Genomic DNA, 26009 nt, shown 5'->3' with positions numbered 1-26009 from the left:
TGCAGACTGGCAGAAGCCTGGACATATGAATGATATAAAACAGAGTAGCATCTACAGGTGCTGCCCCCCCTGCCTGTTAATCAGCACATGGCATGTCCACCTTTTGATCTGTCAGTGGCCAGTTGAGTGCTTTAAATGCCCATGGAAGACAAATAACAGAATGTGGCATGAAAAAGAATCTCTCCTGTTTATCAGTTATTAATGAATCCCCCCCTTCTCATCACATACTAGGATGCTTACAGTTGTGTTACACCTCCTCATTCACCAGGGAAATCGGCAACTCCCTACCCTATCAGCTGCAGTCCTCTCTCTCTCTCTATAGCATGAGCCTCATTCATATCAATTCCCCTGCTGGATCCAGGTTACAATAGCCAACACTTGGCATCAAACTGGAGTTACTTCCACATTGGTACAATGCTGTAATGAAGGTACAGGGGTGGGAGCAGGGAGTTCTTGGAAATGACCAAGTTTTCAGGTCTCATCTTTTTAACTTACGCTTGTAGCATCAGCAAATAATAAATACTAATAATAGTGAATCCCAAATATCAGGCCTTCATTCCAAACCAAAGACAATCCTTGCCCTGAAATCAAATTTTAATTGCAGGGCAAAGAGTGTATGGAAGAAAAAGCCCAGATTTATGCTGTCTCTTCACTGCAGCAAAAGATGGGGTTTTACCTTGAGTTAGCTATACTGATGTAAAACCCTAGGGGTGATAAGGCACAGGTAACTTTTAACCTGGATGTAGCTAGTTGAGGTCAACACTATACTTCCCACCTGGGCTTTACCTTGGCTAGATATAGCGAGATAAAACTCAAATGCTTTGTCTCTACTTAGAGTTTACGGCCAGATAGCCAACTCAATGTGAAAACACACTGTGCTTTGCAGTGAAGACAAAGCTCTATTGGAAAATCACACCTCAGCACCCTGTTCCAGAAGTGACAATCCAAACCGAGAGAGAGAGAGAGTGTGTGTGTGTAACAAATCTTTGTGCCCAATCAAAGGAAGTGGTTCATTAAATTTAAAATGGAATTGCTGGAACATTCCTATCTAATGAAGATGCCTGACTTGGTTAGATTCGCCCCCAGAATGGATGCCTATCAGATCCAGTAGTGAAGTTACAATACTTTTTATCAAAACACGGGTGTCTTTGGGATTGTACTGTATACATGGCATTAGTTGCTTAACCATGTTTCTTGCTCAGATGAGCTGATGACTAATTCAGGTTAGAAGAGAATGTTCCCAGTAAGGAATTGGATTTTTTTTTTGTCCTGGAGAGTGTTGAGCAGGAATCACCCAAAAGACTCAGAAGGCCATATTCTATTTCCTACTGTTGGAGTTCATGAAGAGAGAGAGAAGGGGTGACATCAAGGGACCTCTGTCCTTTTGTGTCATCTTCTTCTTGATCTTGCAAAGTCCTGGGTGCTCTCAACTCTCATAACTTCGTAGGAGGAGCACTTCCCTCCTGCAGGATTGGGACATTTGTTTGCCCTGTAAAACGTGATGAAAGTGGAGGCCCACAGTAATATTCTGCATGTGTGTGAAGGGGTGCTTGGGCATAGAAGCGTCTCCTCCAGCCCAGCCCGCTCTTAAATTGAAGCCAACGTAGCAAGGCCAATTCAGGAAGAAAAGTTTAGCCAACAAATTAGAGGGAAAGTGTTCCTCAGTCTTGCACCAGGCTACAGGAATCCTATTTATTGAGATGCCCCTTGGCAGGTATTATGTAGGTGAAATATGATGGTGGTATCAATCAATGGCTCATTATCAATCAGTGTGAAACAATAGACAAGACAAGGCTACCTTCAGCCACACTGTGAAGACAGTGGGGTCACACCAGGGATAAGCTGGGCCCTACATGTCTCACAGCGGGCAAGGTTCTACCTGAGCTGGAATTTGATACTGGGCTTTGATTTAGCATGACATAGGGTCACTTCTGAATCATCACCCACTGGCTCTCCAGCACTGGAGCACAAACCAAGGTGAGTTCAGTCAGTCTAGTGGGGGACGGAGCTCTGATCACTATATTCCCATCTCCCACAAGTCATTCCTAGATAGGCCTTTCGCAAGCAGTGCTTCCTTTATAGCTACACCTGATCCAGGCTAACTTTGCCCACCGCAGGGCTACCTGCTTGTAGGAGCTTTTTACCCACCATGCTTTTCTGGGGCTGGCCTTTTAAATTGGGCCGAGTCCAGCAGCTGCAGCCCTAATGGGATCATTTTCACATTGTGCTTTTGCTAGCTGCTGGTAAGTCCCCGTTAGCTGCTGCTATGTTTTCCCTTTCCGATTCTTGCCCCTTCTCCCAGAGCCCTTGCTTTTCGCTCCACAAAAAGAGAACGGGAAATATCAGCAGGAGAAAAGAAATTCATCTGCACGTTCACTGATGCAAAGGTATTTTCTAACTGGGAGGTGGGTGAATTGGTTTGTCTCTGCTGGATGGTAGGGGGATGGAGAAGATTGCTGGGCATTTCCAGTTTCTTAGTGGATTTAAACATTGGCAAAGAGGAGTGATACCCTGGCAATGGGATCGTCCTTGTGGAGTGGGCGCGGCCTGAATTGAGACTGCTGTACAAAGATATGATGCTAGTGTGGGTGCACATCTTTCTTCCAGGTGAGGCACTCAGGCCGAGCTGCAGTGTGACACTGCAGGGTTAGTGAGGGCACTTCCCGAGACAGTGGCAGCTGGAGGGCAAACATTTAGGTGGGATACAGTAACTCTCCTTAACTTCCACAATGCTCCTTAATGAAAAGGGACTGCACCCCTGCTGCCCCGCCCGAATGCTGATCCCCCAGCTGTTCCCTTAAACCAGTAGCTCTGCATGGCTCATTCGGGGGGATGAAGGCACATTATATTCTCTCATGTTCCTGCGCTGGGCAATACCCCAGCTGCCCCTGTGACAGAGCCTCTGTTGTGGGGAGACTGTCTTCTAAAGTGAGCTGATGGGCCTATGCGGTGTTGAATTATTTGCTAGCTGGACAGTCAGTGGGTTGGCTGGTAAAGGAATCTGAGTTTGAATCCTATACTTATGCCCTGGGCTCCTAGGAGCTGGGAGGGCCCTTATGAGGCATTCTGCAGGGTTTGGGCCCTCATGAAAGGGGTCATCTTGGAGGGCTCTGTCTGCAGCCATTCATCTCTGGCAAGGACGGCGTTTGGGGTCAGGTGAAAGAGAGAGGAAGATCTGCTTTGGCAGTGAGAGATTGGTCCTGACCATTTGCGCATCTAGGGTCTGAGGCAGGTGTGGGGGAAGAGGGAGAGGGGATGATTCCTAAAAGGGAACAGTGAGTTTGAGCATAGCCCATGGCACAACCAGTGATTGAGCAGGGGAGGGGTGATCCTGCACTGATGATCTCTCTTTTCTCCACTGAGTGTCTTGTTTAATTGCATTCTAAGATGTAAAGCTCGAACCCTGTGATTTACAGACATGCACTAAAATAGTTCTGGGAGACGAGAGAAGGGTCAATAACAGCCATGCCATGAAAAGGGCACTCTTAAAAAAAGCCATTATTCTCTGAATATGCACTAAGCGAGCGCTTTTCATTCCCACATTAGTTATCTGAGGCTGGTTTGAAGCTGTTTAATGGGATTCGGCAGAATAGAATTTCCATCAGAGGTTGTTTTTTTCTTACAAGCAATGTAATTTTTTTTGGTGAGGCTTTGCTTTATCTTTATGCTGACTTTGGGATCTAGTGTTCTGATGGAAAAATTGTAGCGGTGAAACAGAGGAACCAAAGTCACTTTGCAGACCCCCAGGAATAAGTAACAGCCTTCTGGTATAGATTAGTTTGAGAAAATGAGATGCATAAACCTAAGCAATGAAGGTGGTACTGATCATTAGTGAGAGAAAGGGGAGGGAAAGAGAGATGGGTAATGGTCCTGGTTGGTATCAGAGGAAACCTTAATGATCCTAAAATTATTGCATGCTAATTTCCTCTTTGGTGCTAATCTTAATGCCCTCAAGAATGATCAAGTACCTTAATTATCTCTTTAACTAATGAAGTGCCTCTATAAAAAAAATGGTAGAAACCTATTCAGAAAGAGGAGCAGCGTTGGAGCTTCTTTCCACCAACAAGCACAGTTTAAAAAGCTTCCTCACGGGAACAAGAGACTACTAAATGCTTCCTGTAAGCCAAGGGATGAGAGCCTAATTCTTCTCCCATTAAGCTGGGTGGGTGTTTTGCAATGGACTGAAATGGGAGCGGGACTGGGCCCTCAAAGAAGAAAGGGTTTGCATTCATAAAGGCATGGTGGGACACACAGCTTCCCAACAGAACAAGGAGTAATGGTCTCAAGTTGCAGTGGGGGAGGTTTAGGTTGGATATTAGAAAAAACTATTTCACTAGGAGGGTGATGAAACACTGGAATAGGTTACCTAGGGAGGTGGTGGAATCTCCTTCCTTAGAGGTTTTTAAAGTCAGGCTTGACAAAGCCCTGGCTGGGATGAGTTAATTGGGGATTGGTCCTGCTTTGAGCAGGGGGTTGGACTAGATGACCTCCTGAGGTCCCTTCCAACCCTGATAGTCTATGATTCTATGAACTAACTAAGAGTGCTTTCGGCAGTGGGTCTGTGGCCTTTACAACTGTGTTTCCTGGGAATATGCACTACAGTATTCTGCTGATGGACAGGTTATGTCCCATAACTGCCTATTACAGGGTTTCTTGCACCTTCCTCTGAAGCATCTGGCACTGGCCACTGCCAGGGTCAGAACGCTGCAGTAGATGGACCCCTGGTCTGATTCCAGTTGATCCCTACATTTTAATCAAGTAGGTTCGAGAATTACAAAAATATGGTTTTATAATTTCTATGAAAAATAGTCATTTTTTAACATAGTGAAACCTTTTCTCCTAAAAGTTCTTTTTAAAAAATAATAGTTTTGAAAAGCATGGACTCTTTGCCACCAACTTGAAGAACCTGCAGGATCCCTGGGACTATAAATAAGACACAATGACCATTCTAATTTGAGCCACCCTGGCTCCGCCTTGAAATTGACAAGGCTCAAGCAGCACTATGTGGGGGAAAAAAAAAGTTTGACGCGTAAATCACTTATTTTCTGTTGGCAGAAGAACTTTCAAAGTTGTCAGTGGTCTCAGGCTTTGATCCCACAGGGAGCTGAACATGCTGGCCCCGATTCAGCAAAGCTTTCAAACACAAACTTAACGTAAAGCACATGAGTACTTCCATTGAGATCAATGGATCTGCTCACAGGCTTAAAGTTCAGCACGTGTCTTTGCTGGATCTGAGGTCAGAATGCTCAGCATCTTGCAGGATCAAGCACTTTTACTGAATTACGCAGCACAATAAGGCACAGCTGCAACTCTTGCCGATTTCCATGAAGCAGGATTAAGACCCGAAACTGACTTTGATTGTGAATTATAACTTAAAAAAAAAATCGTAAGAAAAAATGAAAATCTATATTACTACCACGGTGTATATTACTATTATTTTTCGCATTCAATGGTCATGTTTACATGTGAGAACATTAATTCCTGACCATGTGGTTATACTGTTTCAGCCACATCTGGCAGTAACAATGGGTAACAAGGGGTAAAAATTTTCAAAAGTGCCTTAGTGATTTTGCTAAGTCCCAGTTTCAAAAGGGATTTAGGTGCCTAAGTCTCATTTGAAAAATTTACCCCCGATCACTCTTTGTTTTTCTGGCCATTACATAATATTATGATTTGCCCTTAAAACCGCCTTCTGAGCCCAATTTCCATAAAGGGTTAACTGCTACAGTAATGATATGATTCAGATATGACAGGAACCTACAGTGCAAATAGGGAAACCTGTAGGTTGTTGCTAATACATAGTATTGCTGGCAATAATAAAGAAGTATACTTTGGAGAGCAGGCAGTTTCTTTTAGTATATACGGGGTAAATACTGTATGTAGAAACGTACTGTGTGAAACCTTCCATCGTTGTCAGTGTTTGGGTGCTACAAGGATGAGGACTGTAGAAAAAACTAAGGGCTCTTCTATATGTGGAATGTGACCAGCAGAACTATATTCAGTGGTCTGATTATACTGCTGTATTTCTGCTGGTCAGTTTCCCATTTAGATAGACAAGCCCCTTAGCCTGCGAGATCACATAAATATTAACTAGCTATGTAATGGGGAGGAAATGACAGAGACCTCATCGTGTTTACACTGAATGGCAAAACTTGACTTTAGCACCACAGTAACTGGGTCCAGAATTTAGTTGCCAATCTCTCCCAGTTTGGCCCCAGCCCTACAAGGTGCTCCATCTGAGTGGATCTATATGGCCCCATGGAGCCCTGTTGACGTCAGTGGGGCTCCATGCAGGTGCAGCCGTCTGCCTGCATTCAGGGTGTTTCAGGATCAGGACATATGTCTCCTATTCTCTTCCAACATCCCAAACTAGACAGGACTGGGGATGACAGATGAACTTGAGCTGCAAATTTGACCCTGGCTTCAGATCTGGAGCTGAACTTCCCCAAAGTTTCAGGGTTGTTTTTGCTCAGTGCCCTTCTCTAAGCTGGATCAGAACCCAGTTAATCAGAAGCATGTTTTCTTGGCTCTTGCCAGACCCGGGTCCGTCCCCCCCACATCATGCTCTGTACATGGGATGAATTGGAAAAAAGCAAAAAAGGATGTAACAAAGTTATAACAAAAGCTGTAACAAAGTAGGCTCGCGATTCCCTAGTATTGCATATCGATACGTGTGGTTTGTTAATCATCTAATGGTCACTACTCATAACAGCTCAGCTGCCATCGTGGTTCAGCAGAAAGAAAGGTGCAGATGGAACTCTCCCTACAGCTGACCCCTCCTGTAGTTCCCTTGAAGTCAGTGGAGTTGGAACTGAGCTGAACTTAGCCCAAACTAGGAGTCTGCATCAGAATTTGGAAAGGGAAGGGAAAAATCATTATTTAATGGTCAGGATCCAAACTGTTAGTGCCAAGGATGGATCCAGAATCCATTTCACCTGACCAAAGACAGACCAATACAGGCAGGGCTTTTCCCTGTGCTCCTCCAGGGGAACTCGTGGGGGTATGGGGCGGGTTAGCAGCAAAGTCTGCCCTGGTGGCAGACAGGTAGGAAATTCCCTCAATCTGCTCATTCACTTCAGGTCATGACAAGCTGTTGAGAGCAATTCCCCGGCACACAGCTGGCACAACAGGCCATTCATGCCGCAGAAGGTTCAATAATTCAACAAGCAAACTCAAGCCAGCAGCAGTCTCGGTCCCCAGCCAAGACTCAAAGTCATCTTCAGATTAAATATCGGCTCTGCCCGACTGCTTTGTATTCCAGTGACTTCTCCCTTCCTGGGAACGCTCTGTTACCCGGCGACAGAAGAACAAAATCCTCAATGTACAAGATTTATGCTGCTTGAGTGGAGGGAGGAGACTGGAAAGGGGGTGGGCTTTCACTCCTGGTGCCCACCCCAGCAATGATAACGAGCCCCTGAAGCTAAGCGGTTCCTCTTGACAAGGTGTTAGAAAATACTGCATTTTGCCCTATTCTGTGCAACAGATACACTTTTTTTTTTGCCTTTTTTCCTTCTATTTTTAAATAAAGTGCATTTAGTGCTGGTGAAAGGGGCTGGCCCGGCACCCCTGCAGACTGATGTCTGTCCACAGAACCCGCAGTGTCTGGGCAGCCATGGGCAAGCTTTCTCCACCCTCATCCCTCCCCTTCCCAAGGTGCATCTGGTCTATGCTAGAGTGGCGTTCAGCCTCCACCCTTGGCCTCTCTGCTCAAAGGCTGGCAGTTGTGACATGGGCTTGTGGACTGGGAGCTGAACTAAGCCCACCAAACCCTTTCACCGCTCTCCCATCAGATGGCTGGTTGCGACTGACCTGGGTCAGATCCGAGTTGGTGTCCGAGGCGAGAGGCACTCTCTAGTCCATCCCTGGTCCAGTAGACCTGTATAAAACGGGCTGGCATTTTGCTTTGCGTTGCCTTGTATCACATGTAGCGATGCAACTCCTGAAATCAAACGCCTGCCTCGTAAATGGATAGAAATGGATCAGTCCTGCCCCAGGCCAGTTGTTTCCAGCTGCTGAAAGGCAAATCCTGAGCAGGGGTGTTGGAAACCTCCCGAGGCACCTCTGATTTGGCTCCCTTAGTTCAGCATCCTGGTTTCTACAGCAATCAAGACCCAGCCCGGGTGCTTCAGTGCCAACTGATTGTCTCTTCTTTCCCATTCGCTGCTTCTCTTTTCACCTGACACACTAAAGTGCACAAATAAATAATAATAATAATAAAAAAATACAGCCATGGCAGCTCGGCAGCCTGGCTACTGGATCGAAGATGGCCCCAAAGACAGGGATAGGACAGCAACTATTGTGCTCACCTGCACGCCTCAGCCTGTCTTTGAAATGCCAGCAACAGAGCTGTCTTAAATGCCCCATCCCTACCCCTAACACCGACATTACGCCTGCATCACAAGCTTGTCTGAAGGGCAGCCCCCCTGCCTATCTGCCAGCGTTCCCGTCCCCTCTTCGGATGCCTGCCTCCTGCAAGCCCCATGTAAACGTTAATGGCCTTCCCTTCTCCTCATCTGCTTGGCTTCCTCGGGGCTCCCCCGGGGACCGGATCCACCCACCAAACAATAGAGGGAAAAGAAGGCTTGTTCCTCTTTCCTTGGACATCAAAGCTAAATGCAGCACTAAAAAGTTACAAAAATATAGTTGGGCCATCAACCCAGTCTCAATATTATTATTACTGCTATGCAATGCCAGAATATAACGACCGCCCTTTCTGTACAGTTACTACCCTCCTCCCCACCCCAGCCTGTACCAATACAACTCAATTCCACTTATTTCTCTATCTTCTTCCTCACTATGAGGTGTGCAGCATTAGAACACATGGATTTTTTTTAAAGCTCTATTGAAACACAATTGCTATTTGTTTTTCCCATTCTCCCTCCACCCCCCGTCCCAAACAAATATGGTTGAAACGCAAAGGCTGTTTTAAAACAATTTTGTTACTTGTGCTAAGGGTAATTTCTGCCTCTTGAGATTGTCATTCTTTTGGTTTGCTGAAAAGGACAGCACATTCTCGCCCTTTCTAATGCCCTCATGTTTTCAGATTTCGCATTGGGTTAGTCTCTAAAGGGGATGGGGACTATATTTGCTTTAACTAAGAGAGACAAAATATTGGATTTTCAAATCCTTGGCCAAAAGAATGACCCACAGCCTCTTCCTTAAAGTTCCTCCAATCCATCCCAACTTGAAAACACAGACACCAAACCTAGGGAAGCATAAATGACTCTCTTGTGTGTATGTGTGTGGGGTTTTTTTGTTCTTTTTGTTTTTTTTGCGTGCTTGGCTGGAAACTGGTATGGCCTTTATATAGCAAAAATCAGATTTAAGCATCATTGCAATATCTTCTGCACATGGAATCATGAATCATTCCAGTGGCTTTAGAATTTAAGCTGTTAATAGGCTAAAAAAAGGATTTTTTTTTTTGCATTATAATTAAGCATGAATATATATTTAATATATTACACTGCTTGGACTGCCGCTGTAGCAATCCGAACCTTCCTATGCTGTAAAACGCCTAGCCCTCGGCAATCCCCCAATTCAAGTTTTGGAAAACTTCCTTCCCCAGCCCCTGGTAATCCTCAGTTTGTATATTTAAAAGTCCCCCCCCCCGTTTATTTTAAAGTAGATATTGCCACATTCTTAAATTCATGCATTGCTGCATTGCTATTGCACATGGGTATAGAGGATTGCTTTCTCCCCTCTCATCCCGTTTGGCTCTCCTCTCCGGGCGGCCCTGCTCACTGGTTGTGCACGTCCTCCCTGCGGACGATCTTGTAGATAATCCAGTAGAAAATGTTGAAGATGAGGAAAGCCATGGGGAAGCCGATGCGCGAGATCTTGTCGATCTTCTTGGCTCGCTGGATAAAGAGCTTGCGCATCTCGTCGGGAGACCTGCAGGCAGCCGGGGCTGGGTTGGCCGTGTTGTTGTTGTTGGCTCCTTTGACCGAGATGCCGTCCTTGGCTTGCAGGCAGGCAGGGCCCATCCCATAGGCAGAGAAGTTGAATCTGCCTTCTCCGGCTTCGTCCTCCTGAAACAGATTCATCATAGGGCTCTACTTAAAATAAGATGGAGACAATGCACCCTTGCTATAAGGCTCTCCACTGATGGCCTTCAACTCCACTGGTGGACACAGCTTTCTTGATGTATTGGACAAGCCCTTTGTCTTAGGAGATCAGCCTTATAGAGGGGTGCTCTCTGTATTATGCACAGATGCAAATCAGGGGATCCAGCTGCAGTTGGAAAATGGGATTGACTTCTCTTTCCTTAAGGCTAGTCATTGGGTTTTTTGGGTGTTTTTTCCCCCAACACATCCCCTGTTTTGCTTCTGCCCTCCTCCCCCCATACCTTCTTTTTCGGCTTGCCCAGAAGGAGTGGGCTCCATGTAACTCGTATAGTAAGAGCCGCAACATGAGAATTCCTATGGAGTTACATGGACTTGGCAGTGTCAAGGGCCGTCCATGAAAAGATCTCTGCAGGTGTTCTGGAATTAGCAACGAGCCCACCTTCCATTTCTTTATCTGTTCCTCTAAGTCTCATTGTGGCCCTGATTCCCTTCTTTCTCGGGAAAGATGTTGACATGGTTTCATCTCCTCCCCATTTAAGGAAATAATCATCCCACCTGCAATTCAGTAGTGTGCTGACATTTAGTGATAGGCGACTTGCTCGCCAAGAGTCTGCACTGCACAATCCAATGCCTAAATAACAATACTGTGTCCTTAGGTATCACTCCTTTTATCTGCACCGCAAAGTGCTTTACAAAGGAAGGTGTTGGCCCCATTTCCCAGATGGGGAAACTGAGCCGTGCAGTGACTTGCCGAAGGTAATACAGCGAATCAGTTGCTGAGTCAGGGATAGAAATCAAGGTCTCTTGACTCCTGGTTATGTGTACTATCCACTAGGCCATGCTACTAATGATGCTCAAAATCCAACAGTCAGCCGGCAAGTCCATGTAACTTCTACCCTAATCTCTGAAGAAATGCATCCTCTCCCGGTAGTGCTTTAAAGGGACTGAATCTATAAAAGTGCAGTGGTGTGGCACCAGCCAATTCCAAGTCCTCCCTGATCTTTCTAAACATGTCCCCCCACCCCTCCCCCATCAGTCCTTCTTTGCAGAGTGTCTTTTATGGATGGCCCCTACCTTGGGCGTGTAGCTGCACGGCATGGGTGAATTACACACTCACAGCTGGGTAACTACAAAGTGGAGCCAAGAGCACGTCAGCACAGCTGAGCAAAAAATAAAATAAAGCCTTGCTTTTATTTTTGAGACAAGCTTAGCAAGCTGGGGAGGGGTCCGACTTACTGACACGATGTACCTACTCCCCGTCCCTCGCTGGGTTCCTTCTGTAGGCCCTCACCACCATCCCGTCCCCTCCTCTCCTCCTGGGGGTGTCTATTTGTATGGCTTCCTTTGCTGTAGTATCTGAATGCCTACTTATCGCCTCCATTCTACAGATGGGGAACTGAGACACACAATAGCTTGCCTAAAGTTGGGAATTCAGCCCATCTCCACCAAGTCCCAGGCTAGTACTCTAATCACAGGCCCATCCTTCCTCTTTTGTCTCAGGGCTGCGTTCTCTGCAGCCGCATTCCCTTCCTCGATACTCCACTTCCTGCCATACCAGTGAGCCCCTCTCCATCACTACACTGCTTTCTGCAGTGGTCCTAGATATCTCCTATAGGGCCCAAAGCTCCTGAATGTCCAGCTCTGAGAGGAGATGAGAAACCTCCTCGGTACCATGCACGTTGTTCCCAGACGGAAGTAATCAGAGATGAAGGAAACTTTTCCATTGCTTGCCCCTGGATGTCGATTCCAAGGAGCCTCCACCCACATGGCTCTGTGCTGGGGTCAGGAAGATGAGCAGAGGGCAAGGCACCTTGAATCAGAAAAATGTCAGGCTGGAAGGGCTCGAGAGGTCATCTAGTCCAGCCTCTGGCCCTGAGGCAGGACCCAGTAAACCTAGAGCATCTCTGACAGGTGTTTCTCCAACCAATGATGGGGATTCCACAACCTCCCTTGGACGCCTGCTTTAACTCTTAAGTTTTTCCTCGCATCTAACCCATATCGCCCTTGCTGCAGATTAAGCCCTTGTCAGTTGATGCTGAAATCCATGGGAGTTACGGTTGCCAACCTTCCAGGATTGTTCTGGAGTCTCCAGGAATGAAAGATTAATCTTTAATGAAAGATTGTCATGTGATGAAGCCTCCAGGAGTACGTCCAACCCAAATTGGCAACTGTAGTGGGAGTGAACAGGCCTGCGTGATAGGGGCCTAGCAATGCAGGTTTTCAGGGCCAAATCCTTCTGTTTCCAGTGGGGTAAACTTCTTCCTGAAGTCAATGGGAGTAACAAGGGACTGAATAAGGATTGACCTTAATGCGAATCAACTCAAGTATGCTGAGGCCAAATGCTCTGTTCTAAATCAACCTTTGATTTCAGCTGGGAGGATTTGCTGAAGTGCTGGGAGTTTTGCCAGTGTAAAGACCGCAGGCCGAATTCTCCTCTCACTTACCCTGGTGCATATCAGGAGGAACCCCACCGGAGTGGGTGGCGGTACACTAGTGCGACACTGTGGTGGGATCTGAATTGGGCATTGAGTCGGAACATCGGGGTCTGGCTCACCGTCATTTATATTAAAGCCTAGAGGCCCCAGCTGATATCAGGGCCGCGTTATGCTAGTTGCTGTACATACACCTTGCGAGATACTCTGCCTGAAGCACAAGCATTCTCCATGTTTGCTTTGGGAAGTTCTGTTGATACTTTTGAAGACCGGGATTCCTGAATCGTGGTGGTGCCTCCCCTTGTCCCTATCTGTCCCTCCATCAGGCGGGGGGAGAGACGGAGGGAGGAAGTGAAGAGCTGAGCCAACATCACACACAAACCAGGAACACACGGAATGAGTGAGTCTGGGAGACAGTGAGCAGCAGAAACCCGCCCGGGGCCGAGCTTGTCGCAGGGATAACCCTTCATGAAACACATCCTGACTCTCTGCAGAGCCCATTAAATCTCTGCATGCCATCCCCTTGGGCATTTCTGTGCCTGGGTTACATTGGCCTTAATTAGAACCAAGAGAAAAGGAAGTGAATGGTTCATAGAATTATTATTTCTACCATTTTAGTACCCCCCCCCCCCAATCCAATTTGTTTACTAGGCAGATTTAAATTATGGAGACCCTGGGAAACGTGGTTTATCAGCCAGCAAGTGGATTTTGCTATTTTAATCTACGTGGTAGATGAGGCATCAGCAATTAGCATTGAGTAGAAACTGGAGCGACTGATTTCTGAAGTGTGGGGGCCACTTTTAACCTCCACATGACCCGGTGCCTCTCTCAAGTCATGGAGCTTCTCTGAGCCAGCACCGTCATGTTCTCCTTTGCAGCAGATAGGCGACTACTTCCTACTGTTGCCAGCAGGTGGCAGGGAACCAAAGCAAGAAACCCCTGGCTGCCAGTTAGCACAGCTAGGGATGTGCTCCAAGTGCAGGTGAGGCAGCTATCAAGCCGGGCTGGCTTTAGGAACTGCGGGGCCTGATTCGAATACCCGGCGGCGGTCCGGGTCTTCGGCAGCACTTCGGCGGCTGGGGTGTGTGTGTGTGTGTTCTTCACTTGCTTACTGAAGGACCCCACCGCCGCCGAAATGCCACCGAAGACCTGGAGCGAGTGAAGGACCCCCCGCCGCCGAAGTGCTGCCGAAGACCCAGAGTGCCACCGGGTGAGTAAAAAAAATTAAAAAGGCACCTAAGGCACAGGGCCCTCTTAGGTGCGGGGCCCGATTCCGGGAAATCGGGGGAATCGACCTAAAGCTGGCCCTGATATCAAGTACCTGATTCTCATAGACTCATAGACTCATAGACTTTAAGGTCAGAAGGGACCATTATGATCATCTAGTCTGACCCCCTGCATGCTGCAGGCCATAAAACCGTCCCTACCCCTTCCCTGGACTCTGCTGTTGAAGTCCCCAATCCTGTTTTAGGTGACTTCAATCGGCAGAGACCCTCCTGCTAGAGATCCCTGCCCCATGCTGCGGAGGAAGGCGAAAAACCTCCAGAGGCTCGGCCAATCTGCCCTGGAGGAAAATTCCTTCCCGACCCCAAAAATGGCGATCAGTCAGACCCCGAGCATATAGGCAAGAGTCACCAGCCTGACCCCTGTCAGCCATTATACGATTTACCTACCATTGTTTGGTTTCCCTTGACTACTATGTTTTACCATTAAACCATTCCCTCCATAAATTTATCTAACTTAATCTTAAAACCAGACAGGTCCGTCGCCCCCACCGTTTCCCTCGGAAGGCCGTTCCAATATTTCACCCCTCTGACGGTCAAAAACCTTCGTCTAATTTCAAGCCTGAACTTCCCCACGGCCAGTTTATATCCATTCGTTCTCGTATCCACATTAGTACTAAGCTGGAATAATTCTTCTCCCTCCCTTGTATTAATCCCTCTAATATATTTAAAGATAGCAATCATATCCCCCCTCAGCCTTCGCTTTGTCAGACTAAACAACCCAAGCTCCTCTAGTCTCTTTTCATACGACAGGTTTTCCATTCCTCTGATCATCCTAGTGGCCCTTCTCTGCACCCGTTCCAGTTTGAGTTCATCTTTTTTAAACATGGGAGACCAGAACTGCACACAGTACTCCAAGTGAGGTCTCACCAGCGCCTTGTACAACGGGAGCAGGACCTCCTTTTCCCTACTAGATATACCTCGCCTAATGCATCCCAAGACAGCATTGGCTTTTTTCACCGCCACGTCGCATTGTCGACTCATAGTCATCCTGCGGTCTACGAGGACCCCTAGGTCCTTCTCCTCTTCCGTTACTTCTAACCAATGCGTCCCCATCTTGTAACTAAAATTGTTATTAGTCATCCCCAAATGCATCACCTTACACTTTTTACTATTAAATTTCATCCTATTTCTGATACTCCAATTCACAAGCTCATTCAAGTCTCCCTGCAGGATATCCCTATCCTCCTCCGAATTTACAACGCCTCCCACCTTCGTATCATCCGCAAACTTTATTAGCCCACTCCTGCAATCGGTCCCGAGGTCAGTTATAAATAGATTAAATAAAATGGGTCCCAAAACCGAACCTTGAGGCACTCCACTAGTAACCTCCCTCCAACCCGACAGTTCACCCTTTAATACGACCCGCTGCATTCTCCCCATTAACCAATTCCTTATCCACCTCTGGATTTTCATATCGATCCCCATGTTTTTCAGTTTAACCAATAATTCCTCATGGGGTACAGTATCAAACGCTTTACTGAAATCCAGGTATATTAGGTCCACCGCATTTCCCTTATCTAATAAATCCGTTACTTTCTCAAAGAAGGAGATCAGATTCGTTTGGCACGATCTGCCCTTCGTAAAACCATGTTGTAATTTATCGCAATTGCCACTAACCTCCAGGTCCTCAACTAGTTTCTCTTTCAGAATTTTCTCTAACACCTTGCACACTACAGATGTTAAACTAACAGGCCTGTAGTTACCCGGATCACTTTTTTTCCCTTTCTTGAAAATAGGAACCACATTAGCTATTCTCCAGTCTAACGGGACCACCCCCGAGTTTACAGATTCATTAAATATTATCGCTAATGGGCCTGCTATTTCCCGCGCCAATTCCTTCAATATTCTCGGATGAAGATCGTCCGGTCCTCCCGACTTAGCCCCATTAAGGCAATCAAGTTTTGTTTCTACCTCGAATACGGTAATCCCCCATCCCGAATGCCCCTCTGTAGTGGTGCTAGTATCCCTAATACCTTCATTGGCCTCATTAAACACCGATGCAAAATATTCATTGAGATATTGCGCCATGCCTAGATTGTCTTTAATCTCCTCTCCGGCAATAGTCTTCAGCGGTCCCACTTCTTCTTTCTTTGCTTTCTTCCTATTTATGTGGCTGTAAAACCTCTTACTATTGCTTTTAATTCCCCTCGCTAGCTCCAACTCTACACGGCCTTTGGCCTTTCTCACTCTATCTCTACATTCTCGGACTTCACTAAGGTAAGTTTCTTTACTAATCCCTCCCCTCTTCCACTCTTTGTACGCTTTCTGTTTTTTCCTTATCACCCCTTTGAGTCGGTCGCTCATCCAGCTCGGTCTAAATCTCCTGCTTTGTAATCTTTTTCCCTTTTTTGGAATGCAGGCCTCCGACAGCTCATGCATCTTTAACTTGAAGTAATCCCAGGCTTCTTCTGCCTTTAGATCCCTTAATACGTTTGCCCAATCCACTTCCCTTACCAGTCCCCTTAATTTGTTAAAATTGGCCTTTTTAAAATTATAAACCCTAGTCTTTGACTTAATTCTGTTACTCCTCCCATGTATTTTAAACCGAATTAGCTCATGATCACTGGAGCCCAAATTGTCCCCCACTAGCACTTCCTCAACGAGGTCCTCACTGCTTACCAGAATCAAATCTAAAGTGGCCTCCCCCCTCGTCGGTTCAGCTACCACTTGATGAAGGAATTGATCAGCAAGCACATCTAGGAACATCTGAGCCCTATTATTACTACTAGCGTTTGTGCCCCAATCTATATCCGGGAAGTTAAAGTCCCCCATAATTACACAGTTTCTATTAGTAATTACTTCTCTAAACACATTAAATAGTTCCTTATCCATATCCTGGGTCGATCCCGGCGGTCTATAGCACACTCCAAGCACTATCCCCGGAGAGGCTCTAGTAGTCCTATTACCCAGTGTGAGTATTGCCCAGACGGACTCTGTGTTATCTAATCCATCCACTATTATTTCTTTACAGCTTATTTCACTGTTGACATACAATGCCACCCCCCCACCTTTACCTTTGTTCCGGTCTTTCCTAAACAGCGTATACCCCTCCATACCTGTGTTCCAGTCGTGACCGTCATTCCACCACGTTTCTGTTATTCCTACGATATCCGGTTTCAGCTCTTGGACCAAGAGCTCCAATTCCTCCATTTTATTACCTAGGCTTCTCGCATTGGTGTATAAACACCCTAATGTATGTCGTTTAGCCTGTCTCCCATTAGTAGCACTATATGTTGCGGGCCGCCTTGTGCCCGTCCCCCCTGTCCTTCCTATGTCCAATCTTGTCTCCCCGGCTATGTCTCCTCTCATTTTACTCACCTTTTCCATACTGGAATCTGGCGTGGAGATTAACTGTGCATCTCCCAACCTTCTCCCCAAACTTCCTAGTTTAAAGCTCTTTTGATAAGATGAGCCAGCCTCCCTCCCAGAAGTCTATTTCCTTCCCTACTCAGGTGAAGCCCATCCCGCGAGAACAGGTGTCTGTCCCCAAAAGCCTCCCAGTGGCCATACATCCCAAAGCCCTCCTTATAGCACCACTCCCTTAGCCAAGTATTTATTCTCACAATCCTATCAGCCCTTTGCTGCCCTTCCCTCGGAACGGGCAGAATCCCACTAAAGATAATCTGAGCCTCTATCTCCTTGAGCGTCTTCCCCAGCCTGGCATAATCTCCCTTGATTCTCTCTAACGAGAACCTAGCCGTGTCATTCGTTCCTACATGAAGGATTATCAAGGGGTTCTTACCTGCTCCTTTTAGGATCCTTTTCAACCGCAGGTCCACATCGCGTATCTTTGCGCCCGGGAGACAGCACACCCTTCTGTTCTCCGGGTCCGCCCTGGTCACAGGCCTGTCCAATCTCCTCAGTAATGAGTCTCCAATTACATACACCTGCCTTCGCCTGGCAACAGTGCCATCTAGTAATCTAGTCTCTAATCCCTCTAGTCCTGACCTGAGCCTGTTCCTATCTTCCCTAATGCTCCCCCTTATGCCTTCCTGAATCCTCCCGGGGCCCAGAATTGGTGCTGTCTCCATCAACTCCTCCCCTCTCTCTCTCGGACTAGCCGCTCTTCTCTTCTTCCTCACTCTCCCACCTTCAGCCGCCACCTGCTGCCCCTCCACCTCGCTATCCAAACACTCGAACCTATTCCTGAGTTCTATTCCCCCCTCACTGGCCCTTCTTTTCCTTGGCCTGCTTCTGACAGTCACATGGTTCCACCTCCCATGCTCTCCCCCTTCCATTCCCCTATCACCCTCCTCTGCCTCTACCTGTGCCGCAGGGCGTTCTCCTTCAGCCCCTCCTTGCCTGTCCTCCATCAGCTGCTCAAACCCCCGCCTAAACTCCACCAGGGTATCTACCTGCATCTCTAGCCCCTTAATCTTTTCCTCCAGTAACACTATCAGGCGACACTTCATACACACATACCTGTGTTCCGGCTCCCCTGCTAGGACCATATACATACCACAGCTTCCACATGCAGCCATCTGCATTCTGTCTGCTGCTGCTGCTTGGCTCATGCCTGCTGGGCTCCCTGCCCACGGCGCCTGTGGACTCAGGGCACACACCACACCGTGCCCTCCTGCCTCCCCCCTTACCTCCCCCTGCAAACTCCCTCTCAAACTCCCCTGTTAGCCGCCCTGTTTGCTGCCTCCGGTGCCGCTGCCTGGCTGGGCGGCCGCTTTTATGGGCCCCCTAATCAGCCAAGCCCCGCCCCCTGCTCAGGCCTCGGCGTCCGTCCCAGCACCCAGCCCCTGCCGGCCCCTACAAACCAAAACAAACAAACACACAAGAACACCCAGGAACACCCAGGACAGATGCAAATACAGGTACCTTCTCCTCCAATGAGAACTCCCTCTCAAACTCCCCTGTTAGCCGCCCTGTTTGCTGCCTCCGGTGCCGCTGCTCGCAGCTGTGCCGCTGCCTGGCTGGGCGGCCGCTTTTATGGGCCCCCTAATCAGCCAAGCCCCGCCCCCTGCTCAGGCCTCGGCGTCCGTCCCAGCACCCAGCCCCTGCCGGCCCCTACAAACCAAAACAAACAAACACACAGGAACACCCAGGAACACCCAGGACAGATGCAAATACAGGTACCTTCTCCTCCAATGAGAACTCCCTCTCAAACTCCCCTGTTAGCCGCCCTGTTTGCTGCCTCCGGTGCCGCTGCTGAGCCATAGATGCAGGCCTACACCTACATCATCTCAATGAAGACTGAAGTAGAAATCTCAATGCAACTAGCATGCAGTACAAACACCGTATGCCTGATTTTCAGAGGTGCTGAGAACCCAGGCCCCTCCTCTAATAATCAGGTGCACGGTGCAAGACACATCTCAGTCTTAACTTTGGAGTCCTGACTACCATCTCCACTACAGGTGTGTCAGGCAGGGACACACGCACACAAACACACACATATATCAAATAATTGTGAATAATATTCACTGCAAATTTAGCCCTTTTTGTTCTTTATGAATCATTCACGGGCCAGTCTTGATTTTCTGTGAATTTATTCTTTATGGGGGAGCGCCATGTCTCCAGGGCCAAATCAGCCAATCGGGCCTTTTAATGAACCAAAATGACTTTAACTGGATGAGGATGGCAGCAACAAGAATAAAACCCACAAAGGGATCAAGCTGGCATTACCCTGTTCAGTCTCCAACTCCAGCAAACGATGAAAAGTCAATAGTGCTCTGTGAGACCAGAATGTTCTAGACCTTGAAGGGGCAGTAACCGCATTGTCACCACAGTTTTTAAAGCTGCACACACCATAGTACGTAGTTGCCAAAGGGGGCTTGGACAGTCAGTCTATGGCAGTGGTCCCCAAATTTTCGCGCCCCCCCCTTACCCCTGTCTGCCCCCCATCCCCCTAGGGCTGGGAGCAGGGACAGGAGTAAGGGGCCCAAGGCTGGGGCCGCAGCTGGGGTGGGTCCGGGTCTGGGAATGGAGTTGCAGCCAGGAGCTGACAACGGGGCTGGGGGCAGGGCCAGGTGCACAGCTGCAGCTGGGCCATGGTCGGGGGCTGAGGCTCGGGGCAGGGCTGGAGCAGAGCTGGGAGCACAGAGGGGCTGGCTGGCGCTCCCTGCTGCGCCCCCCAAAACATTCCTCCATGTCCCCCTAGTGGGGTATGCCCCCCAGTTTGGGAACCTCTGGGGTATGGGGTGTTCACAACTTGTTGCCTTTGGCTGTTTGCTGTTCATTATTTGTGGTGTGTGACTGGTCATATGATATTGCTTCTGCTCCCTGATTGGCCAGCTTTCTCTCTCTCTCTCTCTCTCTCTCTCTCTCTCTCACACACACACACACACACACACACACGCTTGCTGAATTTCACAAAGTGCCTCCCTATATAAATTGTGAAATTGCAAATAGTAATGGAATGAAAATGTCCCTCTTACATTGATTGAGCCAATTTCTCTATCTGCTGCTGGCCTTGATTTATACCTGTGGAAATGCATAGCCAAGTTTTTCCACCATTAGAAATGCGCCTCCATCCGAGTTGGACGTGCTCTTTGGGTAGTGGGGTGCTTAGCGACCTGACTGGCAAGCAGAGATGCTTTTTCGTAGGTACGAAACATGACTGAAAACGTGGCTCGTTTAATCACTAACTGCATATTTTATGGGAAGGATATTCAGCCCTTGGTGAGGTCAGTTGTACCTTCTAGTTCTATGGAAGGACTCCAACATGGAAGGTATCGGGGGGTATAAGTCTGCAAGTCGCTTTACAGGCTAGTTGAGTCTCTCACACTTGTGCGTGCTGCGGGGAGAGTGTTGTGAATTTAAGAGCACAACGTGGTGAAAGTAACTTAAAGGACTTACTGGTATGCAGAGCGGCCAGGCTCCCGGGCAAAGGGGGGACTCTGGGCCCCCAGAAGTGGCGGGGCCTTGGGAGGAAGGGGCAGGGCTGGGGCCAGACTCCCCCTGTCAGCCCTTCAGCGCTGCCTGGCCCACGCCGCCTGGGGCTCCGGTGGTGATTTAAAGGGCCCTGGGCTCCCAGCCACTGCCGGGAGCACCGGGACCTTTTAAATCGCCAGGCCCTGGGGCAACTGCCCCTTTTGCTCCCCACCCCCTGTCAGCGGCCCTGCTGGTATGTGGCAGCGCTTTAATGTCGGCTGTGTACCACCCCGTACCGGTGGCCACTTTCTTACCAGTACACCGTACTGGCCCATACTGGCTAACTTTCACCTCTGGGGTACAAATGAAATCCGGAAAGAAATTTTTTGTGGGGAAGTGCCATTGCAGACAGGGAAGTCTAGCCCACTTACGTCGGCGACTAAGTAAAATGAAAATCAAAATGAATAGAATATAGCCGGTGAGTCTAGATTCACCTATGAGAATACATCACTGAAGCACCTTGGAGCATGTTGGTCACATGATATGAAGGGGAGGCAAGGGGACTAGCCAGGGCTGTCCCTACTCATATGCAAAGTACGCAGCTGTGTAGGGCACCAGGGAATATGGGGCACCACATTTCCTGGTGCCCTGTGCAGCTGCGTGCTGCTCCAGCCCCTGCACCACCTCTTCCCCATGGCCCTGCCCCTGCTCCGGCCAAGCCCCGCCCCCACTCCACCCCTTCCCCAAAGCCCCTGCCCCACTCCAGCCCCATCTCCTCTCCCCTGAGGACTGCAGCAGGGCTGGGCCTGCACTCACCGGTGGAAAGTGCAGCGACCCGGCACCAGCTACGCTGCCGGTGAGTGCTGGGGAGTGGTTCCCCCCTGCTCCCCCAAGCCAGCCCCCCGCCCCCCCTTCCACAGAAGCCTGGGGCCAGCCCCTCCTTGTGTGGAAGCCTGCCTGCCCTCCCTCCCTGCCCCCCCCCCCGAGTAGCTAGGGACGGCCCTGGGGCTAGCAAGTTTTGACCTGTACAGCCATAGTGGGCTGAAGTCCCCGTCAGCCAATCTGATCGCTCCTTCAGTGCTGCCCATTTTAATACATGATTTCATTCCGTGTGACATGTCAGTGCGTAGAAGAAAGAGATCAGAACCTGTCAGGGCACCGGGATAGAGCCATCAGGTTCTCCCGCAGCTATACAATGTGCTTTGACTATACGCAATCAACCGCAAGTTTTGATGAGCGTGCAACCCTCGCTTACTGGGCATGTTTTTATTTGTGCTTTGTTCCAATTAAAATTACTGTCAGATTATGCAGGGATTGTAATAGCAGCCTTGCGTTTGGTTGAATACCTCTGGCAAACAGATCTTTTGAAATGACCTAACTAGAGTTTTTATTATTATTTTGTCAACAGTACGGCAGAGCGAGCTGCATGCAGTAAAAGGGATGCTTGAATCTGCACTAGGAGATAAAAGCACAATGAGGCACCCGTGCTGGATGGCTGCAGCTCAGACTGCTTTAAGCAGGCAGGTCTCACTCCCTCAGAATCAGAATGTGCTAGTTTTGTCTAAGTGACATGGCCTGATTGTGCACAACTGAAGTTAATGGGAACTTTGCTGTTGGTTCCCATGGCCCATCGAGCACTTGTCTTTGTGCATTTATATGACATTCTTCATCCAGAGCTCTGAAAATGCTTTACAAAAGTGAGCAAGCATTATCACCCATTTTGCAGATGGGGAAACCAAAGCACAGGGCGGGAAGTTGGTTGTCTAGATGTTAGAGAGCTGTGAACAAAACCCAGGTCTCCTGGCATCTTATCCACTAGATCATGCTGCCTCCTGAAATTGTGAAAATTTCTCCGGCATGTGCGGAACCATTGTGCAGCTAGAAGTCCAGTTTCTCCGTGGTTTGACCTATTTTTCTAGAGTTCTGGGGTGATTCTTCATAACAAATTAACTCTTGCTATAGGCCAGTGATTTAGGTATGGTGCTGAAAATCCACTGCTTCTTAGTTGATTGTCCTAGTTAATTAAGTTTGCAGTTGTAGCCATGTTGGTCCCAGGATATAAGGGATACAAGGTGTGAGGTAATATCTTTTATTGGACCAACTTCTGTTGGTGAGAGAGACAAGTTTTGCAGAGCCAGATCCGAGGAAGAGTTCCGTGTAGCTCAAAAGCTTGTCCCTCTCACCAACAGAAGTTGGTCTAATAAAAGCTATTACCTCGCCCACCTTGTCTCTCTAGTTAATTGAGGGCACTTTTACAAGGGCATCTTAGTCCTCTGCCGAGCTCTGCACTGAAGTTGTGGCATTTCATTACATTCATGCCACTGCTCTTTGGAGCCCCCTACAGGACAGTGCCTGGCTCAGTGTAACGGGATGGGTCCTACATTCTTGTCTATGTCTTGTAAATGTTTACAATTCTTGGGAGAGTCCCATGGCACTTCGTCTAATAGGCTGTCTTCCTCTGCTGTAAGGGACGGGCCAGCTGGAGAGGGGGGTGTACTGTAAGACAACCTCCTGGAGAGAACAGACTGGCAGAGGTGTGGTTCAGCCAAGTGCTAAATCTTCCGGTCTATGCATAGCAAGTCCCCTGGGCTGAAGCCAGGGATCCCTGAGCAAGGCTGGCACTCCCAGTCTGAAGCAGTGGTCAGCACTACTAGCAAGACAGGCTGATAAAGCAGAAAACAAATAAATCCCATTCTTTAGAGGGTCAGATCCCTGGGCTCTGCGACTGCTCCCTTCCACGTTGCACAGCGGGAAAGCCCTAAGGGGCAGCTGGGAATTCCCCTTACAGAGGGGAATCCCTGGGTGATGTCAACCCGGCAGAGCCAGCTGCATGCTATGCTGTCCTCCCTGCCTCAAGCTGTTCAGTGAGTGCTGAGCGGGTGGGTGCAGAGAATGCTGCACGCTGCAGATCCTGGACTGGCTGAGTGGCCCCTAGGGAACTTGTTCCAGGCAAAACAAATTAAAGCAGCCCTGAGCCAAATCATCCCCCAGCACTGGGGAGATGGAAGGCAGAAGAAAGGCAGCTTTGCCTTACCCTTTCCTAGCAGGTAAATCCTGCTAGTTGTAGGCTAGGGATTAGTGCACGTGCAATGTAATTGCTATAATGCAGTTACAAACCCTTAGTGAGCTGCTGTACACTGACCCTTAGAGCAGTCCTGGGGCCCTTCCCAGAATGTTCATAGCGAAAATGGAAGGTGAACACGGTTGTGCTAACTGCTGAGGATGATGCGTGGAACTGGGATGAAGGTAAAGTTCCCTGATCTATTTCCTGAATGAGATGGTGCACCAATGGCAGAACGGCCTCTGTTCTTTTCTCGTACACTTATGAAGTTCACTGCCCTGAAATCATACAGTTACATGAATACGCTGATCTGGACAGGTATTGGTGCTAACACAAATTGTGGAAGCTGGCTCCGACGGGCACTGCTTGCTTATTAATGACCATAGCGAGTCAACCAACCGTTTAGCTGTTCCATTCTCTTTCAGTGGAGACTTCTATTCTAGACACTCTCATACACTTGGTTGAGTCACATAGGTGAGATCTGGTTTGATTTTGACTCTTCTGTTTGCACACCTGTAATCAAGGTGGGATCTCCTCCAGAAATAATTACTCACTTCCTCTCTAGGACCTTATCACCTACTGTTGAGCTGTTCTCTCTCAAGAGAGGCAAGGCACCTGCCATGGAGGAGATGAGTTTTATCTGCTTATTAAGCTCAGCTTCTTTAGTATCTATTCATCTCTGCATTTAGAGCCAGCCTGAGACAGCTATTCATATTTCTTTGCCTCTAATTGTATCTACTGTTCTATTTCTCTCTCTAGTTCATTCTGTGGCATAGCATCTCTGCTGTGGGCACCTTCTGAAAGGTTCCAAAGCTTCCAATGTGCAGGCTGTAGATTTCTACCCAACACAGGCATGTTCTGATTGATTTCAGTCATGGGGAACGTGCATGGAGCTTGGCTAAGGACATTTTAAAGGTATTTTAGAGAGGAACATCACAGTAAATCCGAGCAGCAGATGCTTCTGAACGTAGCGCTATTCGGCAAGGTGGCAGATACAATGAGGGTGTCACTTACCTTCACGCTATGGTAAGCTGCCTCCCTAGGTTATGCCATTCCATGATAGCCCCCCTCCCACTGCCCCCGAACATCAAAACAAGCAGCACTTCCAAACCAGTCCCTATGGAAGTCACTCTTGGGAGAACTGTCTTTTTAGACATAAATCCCTGAACAGGCATCGTAAACCAAATAAAGGAGTTCGGTACACCCCGGGAGCAAGCTGAATATTGGAGGAGAAACCAGAAGCAGTAGAACTGGCCATGTGCTCTGATACTTGCCCCTCCTCACTATCTCACTGTATGTAAAGGACTTCCCTGAGCGCCACTTGCTAGATCCAGCTGGCCATGTGAGTGACCCTCTGAGGTTCTAGAGGGTGGGGACTCCTTGGGACCAGCTGTGCTCTGCATGACTTGTGTATTACCTTGTGGTGCCTCCTCTTCCTTCTGAATCTGAGCAGCTCTTTGTGCTGCCGGGACACAAAGTTGACCGCGGCATACTCCAGAAGAGCTGAGAACACGAACAGCAAGCACACCGCCATCCAGATGTCTATGGCCTTAACGTAGGACACCTGTGGGTTAGAGAGGGAGACTGAGACACCTTGTTCCAGCATCTGCCTTTCTTCTCGCTATTCCCCCAAGCTCTTTGGAAAGTGATAATGAAAAAATTGAGGCAGCCATGATATGCTCAGCAAGCGCTCATAGACATTAAAACCTGTCTTACCGAGCGAGGGAATGTTGTCCAGGACCCGATGTTAATCCTTGTTTCCCCTTAAAAACAATCCCACATCTGAAATTATCTAGTGTATAGATGCAATGGGTTGTGCAAGGGAAAAATAGTAGCACATACAGAATAGGAAGAAACCCGAGTTTCAGTTATTCTTCATGTCCACTGAAGGCAGGACAAGAAGTAATGGGCTTAATCTTTAGCAAGGGAGATTTAGGTTAGATATTAGGAAAAACTTTCTAACTATACGGGTAGTTAGGCTCTGGAATGGGTTTCCAAGGGAGGCTGTGGAATCCCCATCACTGGAGGTTTTTTAAGAACAGGTTGGACAAACACCTGTCAGGGATGGTCTAGGTTTACTTGGTCCTGCCTCAGCCCTGGGACCAGACTTGATGACCTCTTAGGTCACTTCCAGCCCTACATTTCTGTGATTCCGTGATTGTATCTTAGTGGGCCAGATTCAGTATTAATATTGAATGTAGGAGATACACTGAGTATATGAACTAATATAATATGCATGTTAAGAGTTTGTAGGCACTTGGGGCATGGCCTGAGAGCGCAGTTCTCTGGCTTAGAATGCTGCCCCCTAGGGGGCAGTTACTGCTAATGTAACTTAGCACAGCTCAGC

General features: G+C 48.2%; 1 protein-coding gene across 1 annotated transcript in view; it reads right to left on the bottom strand.

Moving 5' to 3' along the window:
* Positions 1-9737: 9737 nt before the first annotated feature.
* Positions 9738-26009, bottom strand: part of GLRA1 (glycine receptor alpha 1) — a 227625-nt gene continuing 211353 nt past the window's right edge. The window contains exons 8-9 of the mRNA XM_054037382.1: positions 25080-25226; positions 9738-10028 (exon numbers count right to left, since the gene is read on the bottom strand). Coding sequence (XP_053893357.1) covers positions 9738-10028; positions 25080-25226 — 438 coding nt within the window. The remainder of the gene's footprint in view (positions 10029-25079; positions 25227-26009) is intronic.

This window comes from Malaclemys terrapin, chromosome 8 (assembly GCF_027887155.1).
Source record: "Malaclemys terrapin pileata isolate rMalTer1 chromosome 8, rMalTer1.hap1, whole genome shotgun sequence".
Classification (NCBI taxonomy): domain Eukaryota; kingdom Metazoa; phylum Chordata; order Testudines; family Emydidae; genus Malaclemys; species Malaclemys terrapin.
Note: the sequence above shows the minus strand (reverse complement) of the source record. Positions and strands in the feature narration are given on the sequence as shown.